Source organism: Protobothrops mucrosquamatus, unplaced genomic scaffold, assembly GCF_001527695.2.
Source record: "Protobothrops mucrosquamatus isolate PMUCROS unplaced genomic scaffold, P.Mucros_1.0 scaffold97, whole genome shotgun sequence".
Taxonomy (NCBI): domain Eukaryota; kingdom Metazoa; phylum Chordata; class Lepidosauria; order Squamata; family Viperidae; genus Protobothrops; species Protobothrops mucrosquamatus.
Window position 1 is genome coordinate 378,779 of NW_015386472.1, and position 11,929 is coordinate 390,707.

An 11,929-nucleotide genomic window follows, 5' to 3' on the forward strand; every position below is an offset into this window, starting at 1 on the left:
CTCACCTACATCGTCCACATGGGACGACTCGGGAACTCAACTCCTACCCCGGGCAGCTCACCTATCCCCTTATGCCCAGGGGAAAGGTATCAAGCCGTTTTACAGCTGATGCTAGCTGTCAAAACGGCTTTTACGCTGAAACAGGCGGGAGGCAGCAAACAGCTGCTTCCAACGAGGTCGCCTGCCACCGGAAGTCCTCCTAATATTTCCTTTTAATTATGTTTTAATGATAGTATTTTGGTATTTTTTGTATTTGTTTTTATCAGGCTGTTAGCCGCCCTGAGTCCGCAAGGAGAAGGGCGGGGTAAAAATCCAATAAATAAATAAATAAATAAATAAACTCCCAGAAATCCCCAGCCACGCCTCTTGAAGTCTCTGAGGTTGAGAAATATTGGTTTGGACAGCATTCCTGGTCCCAGGAAGAATAGCTCCTACTTCCTTGTTTTTTCTGCCACTGATCCTCTTCCGGTCTGTCCCTTCTTCCAGTCCAAAACCTCGGCCGCCCGTACTGGCTGACGCTTTCTCCCATGTACGTCTGGATCCTGATTTTCTTCAGCCAGCCCCACAAAGAGGAGAGGTTTCTGTATCCCATCTACCCCCTAATTTGTCTCTGTGGAGCAGTGGGGCTCTCAGCCCTCCAGGTGCGTTTTGGGGGCAGGAGCAATGCGGGGCAGGGGCAAGAGAGGAGGGATGGAGGGTTTCTCCTGGGGGGCCTTACTTTTGAGCAAGGGGCTCCTAACCTGGCAACTTTAAGACTTGTGGACTTCAGTTTTGAAACCAGGAGGGCTGAGACAGCCCCTCCCCCTTTTATGAAACTGCCAGGAGCAGAATAAAGTCGGAAAAGGGGATCACGTGACCCCAGGATGCTGCAACCATCATAAATATGAGTCAGTTGCCAAGTTGTCAGTTGTCTGAATTTTGAACACGTGACTGTGGGGATGGTACAACGGTCGTAATCTGGAAAACGGTCGTAAATCCCTTTTTTCCAGTGATGTAACTTTGTAAGTCAGGGACTGCTTGCATTGCTGCTGTCTTGGTAGAGCTTCGATGGGCCTCGGACATCTTCATTCGTACTGTTGCTCACCCTCCTCCTTTCCAAACGCAAATGGCACTCATGTTTTCTCTCCCCTCCTCCAGAAATGCTACCACTTTATCTTCCAACGGTATCGCCTGGAGCATTACACCGTCTCCTCCAACTGGCTGGCGCTGGGCACGGTCCTGGTCTTCGGCCTGCTCTCCTTCTCCCGTTCGGTGGCTTTATTCAGAGGTTGGTTTAGGCAAGACAAGGAGAGAGCCCTGTTCTTTAACCAGTAGATCTTCTGCAGGGATCGGCTCACCTTCCCCGTGCCCCACCCTTCTCCCCTTCAGCGATCTACCAGGTTACAATCAGGCTTCGGGGGAGGGGGGTTAAGCATTGATCCATCGTTCAGCAATGATGATTGACTAGGAGTTTGTCTAATGTGGCTTTCTAAGTCTTGACTCCCTATAGGTTCTAGGGGGCAGGGAGGAACCTGAGTCCCCCAAAATTTCCAAGCTACATTGTGTCCATAATTTGGTGGGGGGTGTCTTATCATAGATAAGCAGCCTTGGTCATCTGAAGTTGCTGGACTTCAACTCCCCAGAATCCCCTAGCCCACAAGTTTGAGCAGTGGCTTCAGAATTCTGGCTGGTGAATTCTGGAAGTTGAAGTCCACCCATCTTAAAAGGAGAAAAAACCTGGGTGACGACACACAGCCTGCTCTTCCCCAGATGTTGTGATAGTATCTCGCCAGACTCCTCAGCCTTTGGAGAATTCTGAGACTTGCCGCCTGAACACATCTGGTTGGAGAAATGTTTGAGGGGGACACTGGCTAATTTTCAAAGGGTTGCCAATTTTGGCTGACTTTTCTCCTCTTTTTTCCCCCCCATTTGCTGTTTTTGCTGCCCAGGTTACCACGGGCCTCTGGACCTTTATCCAGAGTTCCACAGAATTGCCACAGACCCCACAATCCACACCGTGCCCGAAGGCAGGCCGGTCCACGTCTGTGTCGGGAAGGAGTGGTACCGGTTTCCCAGCAGCTTCGTCCTCCCAGAGAAGTAAGTTCCTGGGTCAAAATGGAGCCTGTTTCCTGTCTGGGGGTGCACAGGGGCACCCCTCATGCCAGCAGTAAGCAAACCTGGCCTGGGCCATAAAGCCCGGGCAGACAGAAGGTTTCAAAATAACAGAATAACCGAGTTGGAAGGGACCTTGGAAGTCTTCTAGTTCAACCCCCTGCTCAAGCAGGAGACCCTCCCTAAACCATTTCAACCAAATGGTTGGCCTCACTGAGAGACGAGCCATCTCCTGGGAATGGGCTTGCTTTTTCAGGACTTTGCTCCTTTTTCAAAAAACTCTGATTTGCCTCAATCCCTCATAAAACCAGACAGAGTTTCAGTGGCACCATTATTGCCTCCATTTTGACTTTTTTGCCCAGTGCTTTTTTTTGGGAAAAAAAGGTGGAGGCATCAGGCAAGGCTTCTTCCTGATAGTGGGGCTTTCTCCTGTCAGTTCTCCCAGAGAACTTTCCCTTCCTTCTCCATCCCTTTCCCCGTGGATAAGTCACGATTTACTTCCTTCAAAGAATTTGTCTACTGATCATCAGGATTAAAACCCTGGCTGGTTTTACGATTTTAAAAATTGCAAGCTCAAAACCATCAGAAACACATTGGCGGGTGGAAAGGGAGAAGCCGACATTAAAATTTTCATTTCTGAGAAAGAGCAAAAGCAGAGAGATCAGGATGGGCCGTTTACGTAGGAATCCCCATCTTTGCTGCCGGGGTGCCTTCTTAGAGCCTCGTTGCCCGCCTGTCCTTCCCCGTCAACACCTCTGTCTGCCTCCATCTGGTGCTTGCATCAAGTTCGAAGCACATTTTTGCTGGTCTGACAGTTATTGCTTCTCAGCTTGCCAGTGAACTTGTGGGGGGGGGCAGGAAAGGGATTGGAATGCAGACGTCAAAAGATCAAGAAAGCAGACGGTGAGAACCAAGGACAGTTCGCCAGGTGTCTGGCCAGACCCAGAGACACTTTCTCATAGCAATATTTTTCCTCCTAATTGGGCAACGTGACCTGACCAAGAAGGAGGAGGGGGAAATTCTATGCTTTTACTATGTGGGATTGAGGGGGGTTCTGCCAGAGCTGGTTTTGCTTGTGTGCGTGCCGATGTACTCAATAAAGTTTTACGTTAAGAGTTCGGAAAGCCTCGTAGATGTTTACTTGGTTGAGTTGGTCAGTCGGAACCTTGACACGTTGCTCACTAAAATCCCCGGAACGCCCTTTAAAAGCCTCTTGTCCCCCTTCTTCCCGCAGCTGGCAGCTTCAATTCATCGCCTCCGAATTCCGGGGCCAGTTGCCCAAGCCGTTTGCCAAGGGCCCGGGGGCCACCCGCCTCATTCCCACGGACATGAATGATCGAAACAAAGAGGAACCTTCCAGATACGTAAGTGGGACCGCCTTCTTTTAACCTAGGCCTGTCTTTTGCCACACGTTGCCCCCTCCCCCCTCTGCAAAAATGGGGCCAACGACTTGCTTCCAGAAGTTGTGAATGCTCTAAGACTGGAAATTTTAAAGAAGAGATTGGATAGCCATCCGTCTGAGATGGTATAGGGTTTCCTGCCTAATGAGCAGGGGGTTGGACTAGAAGACCTCCAAGGTCCCTTCCAACTCTGCTGTTCTGTTGCTCAGTCTGACCAGTGGCCTCTCTGTAGGTTTAGGGCACTGCAGTGAACCTGGATCGCCGAATGTGACTTCCTGCCTGCTGTGGGAACCGGTTCCCGAGAAGTGGCTCAGTCTCTCTCCTTCAGTTTTTTTTCTCTAACTTTGTTTTCTTATTAACCTCTCAACTCACGTTCTTTTTAAATTGGGAAGTTGTTGCTCAAAGTTGGTTGGGGGACTATGTTGCAGAAGTGTAGCTGGGGCTAATCTGCAGCCAGTTCCACTTTTGCTTTAAAGAAAAGCAACCTCTTCCTTTCACCTTGACCCTTTTCTGTTACGGAGAAAGAAAACCCTGCCGTTTCCTGAGCCTCCTCCCTCCCTGGAGCAGGGCTGCTTTTCTGCAGGGATTCCTGAAAAACAGCTGCTGAAAGTCTCCCCAGCTGCACCAGAGCCTTCCAGCTGCGTCAACAGGAGAGACTATTCGTAGCTCAGGATTGAACTGCGGGGTCCTTGGTGCTCTCTGAGCTTGGTGGTTTTCTCGCAGACATTTCATTACCCAACTAGGCAACATCATCAGTGCTAGAAAGATGCTATTTCTACCCCAAGGGTGCTTTTTCCAAAAGGTAACTGGACTTTCTTGGGGTTTTTTTTGTTTGAAAACGTTTCACTTCTCATCCAAGAAGCTTCTTCAGCTTAATTCATTCTTTGGGTGATGTTTCTTGCACTGATGATGTTACCTAGTTGGGTCATGAAATGTCTGCAAGAAAATGACTAAGCTCAGGAGCACCAAGCACCCCACAAATCTCCTCTTCCTCTTCCTCTCCACAAACCCCTCTCACTTCTAAAACTGATGATGTTACCTAGTTGGGTAATGAAACATCTGCAAGAAAACAACAAAGCTCAGAGAGTACCAAGGACCCCACAGATGTCGTCTTCCTCCTCCTCCTCCTCCTCTTCCTCCTCCTCCTCCTCCTCCTCCTCCTCCCCTCTTCAAAAATTCCTTCTAACACTGATGATGTTACCTAGTTGGGTCAGGAAACGTCTGCAAGAAAACAGTCTTGCAGCTGTTCCTCTTGCCTGGCTGGGCCCAGCTACCCTGCTTCCTGCTGCCCAGGCGGTTTTGCCGAGAGGAGCCGCCCAGGAGCCTGCCTGAAGCAGAGAGAGCCTCACAGCATCAATGCCCTTTCCTCCCACAGTTTGACCTTTCCAAATGCCACTACCTGGTGGATCTCGACAGCCCCGACGAGGCTCCCCGGGAGCCCAGGTATGCGGCTAACAAGGAGGAGTGGATCACAATCGCTTACAAGCCTTTCCTGGATAGTTTAAGGTAAGAGGCCACGGCCAAGGCACGCTGGCGGTGCGGGAGACCCCACAACTCCTTGGGAAGCGCCTCGGATGCCAGCCCGGGTGATTGGATGGTGTCATGTCAGAGCAGCTGCCACCTTTGAGCCACGAAGGGTTGGTCTCCCAGTAAGAGATCCAGGCTGTGAGTCATCAGCACTTCAGCCTCCCCCCACCCACCCCTGTCAAATACGTTTCAAGGGGCTGAAGTTCACCCCACCCCACCCCTTCTCATCCAGGTTAGGGGGTGGACTGGAAGACCTCCAAGGTCCCTTCTAACCCTGTGATTCTATGACCTTGCACGCATCTTTAGTTGTCTTTTTCCCCTTGCTCAGGGAAATAGAGGAACTGCCAGCCATCTGTGAAGGGGGTCCTGGAAAAAATGAGGGGGTCAAAGAGGAAGGAGAGGGTGGCTCGGAGTGGCAGCCCCTTCCTCTCCGCTCCCACCCTGACGGGGGCGGGGGCAGCAGCCTTTCCCGAAGCGTCTGGGTTCCCCACTCTTGGGAGACGAGATGCAAAAGCACAGCTGCTGGAGGACGGCTTCTCTCTTAGCGAAGAAAGGCTAATTGCGGGATGAGGGGGTGGAGACGGGAAGAGGCAGGGTGAGAATTCCCCCAGGGGGAGAGAGCAGCGGGAGGGAGGTTGCTAAAGGCTGTCACTTGGGAGGAAGACAGGAACAGCTGGTCGAATCCCCCCCCCAGGGGGGGAACCCGTAGCAAGAGAGCTCAGTCTTTGCCTCACCCGTCCTTGCCTCAGAGGGGCCGATGGCATTGATCACCTGCTGCCAGGAAGGAAGGAAGGAAGGAAAGGAAGGAAGGAAGAGAGATGAGAGAAGGAAGAAAAATGAGATGAAGGAAGGGAAAGAAAGGAAGAGAGGAGAGAAATAGGCAGGCAGGGAGGGAGGGCTCAGAGGAATATGCAGAAAGGGTGAATGCTCCCTCCAACTCCCCAGCGTGGCCTTTTGTCCTTCTGGCAAGGGCTGCTCAGCTCCTCCTGGGGGGGAGTGGATCCCTCCGCCTGCTCGATTCCTGCTGGCTGAACCGGGAGCTTCTGGGACAGCCGAGTCTCTGGCTGACGTCATCGAGAGCCACAAAGGCAACTCTCGCTTGGCTCGGATAAATGCTGCTTTAATTGAATTAGAGAACACTCAGAGCCATCGGCTAATTACGGTGCCCGGCTTGCAGCTCCGTCTGGGCCCCCTGATGCCTGGCACTCCAGTCTGCAGCAGGAAAGCCTGGGGCTCCCCATGGGGTCCAGCTGCCCCCCCCCCCCGTTCAATTTTCCTTCCCCCAGTGCTTCCAAGCCCTCTTGCACCTCAAGCCCCTGGCCAGCTTCCACCAAAGTGCTGGGCAAACCCCCCCCCAAAGCCATCTCCCCTTCTTTGGGCCAGAGTGGACCCCCAGACTTGGGTGGTGGGACACGGGATGGCCTTCCCGGGTGAGGTGCACGTGGGGACTCCGTAGACTGAGTCACGGGGCAGAGCCAAAGCAAGCAGCACTGACGGAATTAAATTTCAGTTCCGTCGAAATATGGTTCCCGTGATTTCTTTCCAGCTATTTCATCATCTTCCCTGTCACATTGGAATATCACTTGGAGGCACCTGAAGGCCGGGCTCTCCAACCGTGGCCCCTTCAAGACTTGTGGACTTCAACTCCCAGAATTCCCCAGCTGGAAGGGATCCCTGCCTTAAGGGCTCCCATCCAAGGTCGCTCAGGCATCGATGTTTAAACCTTCTTGTCTTCTTCTAGGTCCTCCCAGTTGTTCCGGGCTTTCTACATTCCTTTCCTCTCCGACCAACAGACGAAGTATATGAACTACACCATCCTAAAGCCTCGGCGGGCAAAACTCGCCCGGAAAAAATCTGGGACCTAAAGGCTGAAGAAGATTCGAAGCCAGAGAGTCCAGCTTCCTCTTCGGGTTTCAGGATCCTCTCCCCAGTTTTGCAAGTCTGGCCTGAGAGAGCCTGGAAGGAAGGAGAAAAGAAGAAAAGAAAATCCTGCTGTGTTTGTGACGGTTTCCCATTTTTCGAGTGGCTGTTTGGCAAGACACGGAGGAGATCTGATGCTTCCTTTTCAGAAACACCCCCAGGAAAATATTAACAAGGTGCTCTTAATCTGGTTAAGGAAGCCCAAGGAGCAGGCTGGATTCCTGGCTGCAGAGCGGGGCTGAGCTGGGTAGGGCTGCGACCATTTCCAAAGATCCCACATCCTCGGCTTCCCCCCCCCCCACCTGCCCCGGAGCAAATGCCTTTATCTGATGTTTGGAGAGGCCTTGCGAGGTCACAGCGAAATGTCTACGAGGAAGAACAAGGCTCCCGATGTCTCTTTGATTGTGGGGAGAGGGAAGGGGGTCTTCGCCTCAGTCTGAGCCGAAATAATTTGCACTTTCGGAAATTGTGCTGTTCAACTAAATGTCACTTGTGCGACTGATGTTCTCTTTTTCAAAAGCGCCACCGTCTTTCTTGCCCGCTCCTTCCCCAAAAGCACCATTTTAGGATTTTCCTTTGGACTCTCCGCCGGGTTCTGGATCCGTCCAGAAACACCTGAATTGGTTGTGTTTCTGGATTGGGGGAGGGGGGCATCCAGTGCTGATTGTCCCCCCCCACTGTTGGCTGTGAAATACCGTTTCATGCTATCCCAGCCCGAGCCGGGTCTGTAACTTCAGTGTTGATTAAAAAGAAAATTGGCCTTTCCGTCCCCTGTGTAGCCTTTCCCCCCCCACCCCCCAGGAGGAGGAATACAAGAGCCAGAGAGAGAATTGGCCCATATTAACAGAAAGTTAATAATTGCAATTGGGCGAGTCGCCCGTTTGGCCAGCAGCTGAGCGGAGCTGGCGCAACCGGTCCTGGGTGGCTTCTCATTCTTACTCGCTGCCAGTCACAAGGTCTCATTCCCACATGCGGAAGACAAGCAAGCCTTCTAAGAGGCAAAGCTGTTTTTGCCAGCAAGAGGTTGGCACGTGCCAACGGATTTGCGGTTGGATCTACCAGATCAATATGGTGCCGGGTGGGCGAACACGCAACGTGGTCCCTGCAGGACCAAGGTAGAGCACAGAAGTGTGAAGGTGGAAAGAGTAGGCTAAAAAGTTGTGTAGCGAGAGAATGTGGCAGCTTCTTCCTTTGCGTTGAACCCAGGTTAGGCTCCTAAACAGTCATTAGAGCAGAGTTTCTCAACCATGGCAACTTGAAGCTGTGCGGGCTTCAGCTCCCAGAATTCGCTGGCTGTAGCTGGCTGGGGAATTCTGGGAGTTGAAGTCCACACAGCTTCAAGTTGCCAAGGTTGAGAAACTCTGCCTAGCTGATCTAGCAGAGGTGGTGGAATAAATGGGCCACACTCTGCAATCTGTTTCTTCCCGCCCTCCCTGGCTGGCTGGCTGGCTGGGGAATTCTGGGAGTTGAGGTCTGCACATTTTCAAATGGTGGAGTTGCCCGCTGCTCTTCTGCTCCCTGCACCTCACCCCATTCTCTGTGTGTGAAATCTTTTCTTGCTGCAAACAATACTTTGCAACTTTTTTTGCTGCAAACAATTCTTTGCAACTTTTCTTGCTGTGAAACATGCTTTGTCTAAGAGATATTGGGGATCAGGTTCATCCAAAAAGCTTGGGCTAAATTCTGGGATCTCTTCCCTGTTCCCACCCACCTCCCACTCCCCCAAAATGGCTTTTGGGGCCTACCAGGCAACCAGCTGTGGGCAGAGGAGGGTGGCTGGCTATGGGGCTGGAAGTCACCACATCTTGAACCGATCTTCTAGCGGCTGGAGTGACCCAGCTGGCTTATGCGAGGGTAGCATGAATCACATCATCCCGAAGCTCCAAACTATTCTTAGATTAAAAAATTGCTGCTATGATCCAGAATTTTTTTTTCCTTTTTGGCTCTAGTTCTTGACTGCAAATGGTTGGACCTCTGCATCTTCTGAAAATAGACAGACAATTGTCTTCCACAGCTGCTTGAACGGTTCCGCCAACGCACTTGGAACGCAGGCCCCTCAATGGTTGCCAAGATGGGCATCATCTGATTTTGTTGGTTTCCCATCAACATCTGACCGTGCATCAGGCAAAAGCAGGCTTAACCCCTTGCCAAGACATCTTAGCTCCCCAACAGTTCCTCTCGGGGGTCAAAGCCTGGTCCTCCTCTTTGCCAGCAGCTTTTCCAGTGACTGTAGGGATGGTGCTGACTCTGTCAAGAAGACAGCTCAGATGCTTCAAACGCTTCAAACAGTGTGCAATATTTATTAAAGGTGGCAGGCCCACAGCCAAGTGCATTAACCACCTAACAATCCACCACCAGGGAACTAAATATGGGAAAAAATATCTCTCAGTGCTCCATCACTGGAGGTTTTTAAGAAGAGACTGGACAGCTAATCGTCTGGAATGGTCTAGGGTCTCCTGCTTGAGTAAGGGATTGGACTAGAAGACCTCCAAGGTCCCTTCTAACTGATATTCTGAGGCTGGAAAACAGGTGACTTCTCATCCTCCTCTAGAGCACAAGTGAATTTGCGCAGCGTAGTCATTTTCTGCAAACAAAAATCATTCCTAACCACCTCCTGTGCATTTGTTCCTAATGTACCAACGTGGAATTCTTTACCAGCTTAAGAAAGTCTTCTCTAAGCCCTGGATACACAAACCACAAGATCTGGAGTCCAGGGCTGGGTTCCAGCAAGCAGCAGAACCAGCAAGAAAACAAGCTCACGCCAAAAAAAGAAATATATAATAAAGGTTACAGTAAGTACTGGAGAAATGCTAACAGCTTGTTCAGAACAGCAAATATTGATGGATTAATCTCCAGTGTTTTTCCCATGTTCTCAGCTTTCGAAGGCGGGTTTCTGGCAGAGGCGACCAAAATCCTTTGTAAGGATGGACTGGAGAAAGTTGAGGGCAGAGATGGAGTTGCTTAGGCTAATGGAACCTCAAGTTAATAACACTTGATTATAAATTAGGCTCCTGGGTTTAACTTAAAGGGCTCCCTTGGACCCCGAAAGTCTTACATGGTGTGGTCCCTCCAGGACTATCTTCTCCTGGAGAACCCACTGGCCAATATGGACATCCCAGAGGTTGTGGGAGATGCTCTGAAGTCTCGAAGAGGGGCCTCTCCATGAAGACCCCTGTGCTGTGGAGCTACCGTACCTGGGAGTTTGACTTTCTCCCACACGAACCGTCTTCTGCAAGCAGGACAAGACGGGACTTTCTTGGAAGCTGTTTCAGCTTAGAAGACACCATCTGCTGAAGGTTCTTCTCACCCATCGTTCTGATTTTCAGACGTCATTTGCTTTCCGATTCTCCGGGGCTACTTTTTGAAGCGAGGGGGCTTTGTTTCTTGTTTTGCTTTTTTACCGTGGGGGCTTTGGGCCTTTGGGGCCACCAAAAGTCCTGGCTGCAGCACCGTACGGTCCGGCGTTCCTCAACCTGGCAACTTTGAGATGTGTGGACTTCCAACTCCTAGAATTCCAGCAGTCCACAAAACATGTTCCCTTTGCTGCTGAAGGGGGAAAGGCTGTGAATGTGTGAATGCTTTGGAAAGGGCAAGGTTTCCTCTTCCCACCCGGGTTGAAGGAAAGCCGGCCCTGCAGCCACCTGGCACAGGAGAAAGCTGCTTCTTAAGGGAGGGCATGAAGGGCATGCCGGAAAGCGGCAAAGAGAACTCTGGAGAGAAGACCTGGCACGCTCCGGAGGGCTCTTCTCCCCCCACTCCACCCCTGCTTACCACCCCTTTCTAACCCCCCTGGAGAAGACCCCCATTTCTGTAAAGGTCCTAGCTGAACGCCCTCTTCCATGCCCCCCCAAGTCAAAGGAAACCTTGAGCACACACACACCCCTGCCCTCCAAGGAAGATTGCTTAAAGTGGCCCAATTTCCCCCTGTCCTTGGGGCAGGGAGCGAGTCTTAGGTTTGCAAACTCCATTTTTATTTTTCAAACAGCCCTGCTGTGCACATTTTGTCACAATCCCCCCCCCTGCCCCTTTTGTTTCATTTTTCTTTTCGAAACAACACCCGAGGTGGTTGGGGCTCACCCCCTTTTCCCCGTTTATCTGGGTCCTTTTCAAAAAGGGAACCCAGCAAAAGAAAAAACAAAACAAAACACCAACACCAGGAACTGTCTGGCTGGCACAGAAACAGGGATTAGAGATGGCAAAGGAAGAAAAGTGCGTGTGGGTGCACACAAACACACAGACAGAGAAAGAGCTCACCCTTTCCTGTATCTCAGGCACAACTCTAAATACATTCCATGTGGGGCCACCCCCAGCCCCATGCCGACAGCCAGAAAACAGCCAGCCCAGCCCTGCTGGACAGTTACCAAAAATGTGCTTGTTTAAAAAAAAGAAAAAGAAAAAAAAGAACTGCCCCAGAGTGGAAGGATTTGGACTCTGAATGAGAACAAGGAGGAATAAATCGTGGATAATGGGATAGGATTGGGGCAGCTGGGAGCTTTGACAGGCTCCCTGGGCATCAGCAGAGAGAGAGGCAATCTTGAGGTGTGATGGCTTCCCTCAAAGAGCCCGGGCCAGGGGTAGGCAACCTTGGCTCTTTTATGACTCAGTGGACTTCAACTCCCAGAATTCCTGAGTCCACGAGTCAAAAAAGAGCCAAGGTTGCCTACCCCTGGCCCGGGCTAACTCAGGTGCTCTGGAAGAACCTGCGCAGCAGAGGGGAAAATGTCCAAATGCATTTTTTTTCTCAAATGTTCTCTTTCCTCCAGTCCAGAGGAGGATTCCTTTTGGGTCAGCATCTCTCAAGTGGGGAGAGCCCAAAACAGTAAGGCTTTGCTTTTGGATTTTTTTTCATGGGGGGGGGGTCATCAGCAGAGGGTTCAACATCTGTTTCAGCCCTCGCTTGATTACACTAACTTGGGTAGCTCTTTGGGGTCAAGGACCGTGTCCTCTCCAGGCAGCCAAGACCCTCCCTGTGTCCCCCCCCTCCCCCACCA

General features: G+C 51.3%; 1 protein-coding gene across 1 annotated transcript in view; it reads left to right on the forward strand.

Moving 5' to 3' along the window:
• Nucleotides 1–7,436, forward strand: part of LOC107284510 — a 23,776-nt gene extending 16,340 nt beyond the window's left edge. The window contains exons 14-19 of the mRNA XM_029283458.1: nucleotides 487–641; nucleotides 1,138–1,267; nucleotides 1,929–2,076; nucleotides 3,326–3,455; nucleotides 4,867–4,997; nucleotides 6,760–7,436. Coding sequence (XP_029139291.1) covers nucleotides 487–641; nucleotides 1,138–1,267; nucleotides 1,929–2,076; nucleotides 3,326–3,455; nucleotides 4,867–4,997; nucleotides 6,760–6,883 — 818 coding nt within the window. The 3' untranslated portion in view covers nucleotides 6,884–7,436. The remainder of the gene's footprint in view (nucleotides 1–486; nucleotides 642–1,137; nucleotides 1,268–1,928; nucleotides 2,077–3,325; nucleotides 3,456–4,866; nucleotides 4,998–6,759) is intronic.
• Nucleotides 7,437–11,929: the final 4,493 nt, after the last annotated feature.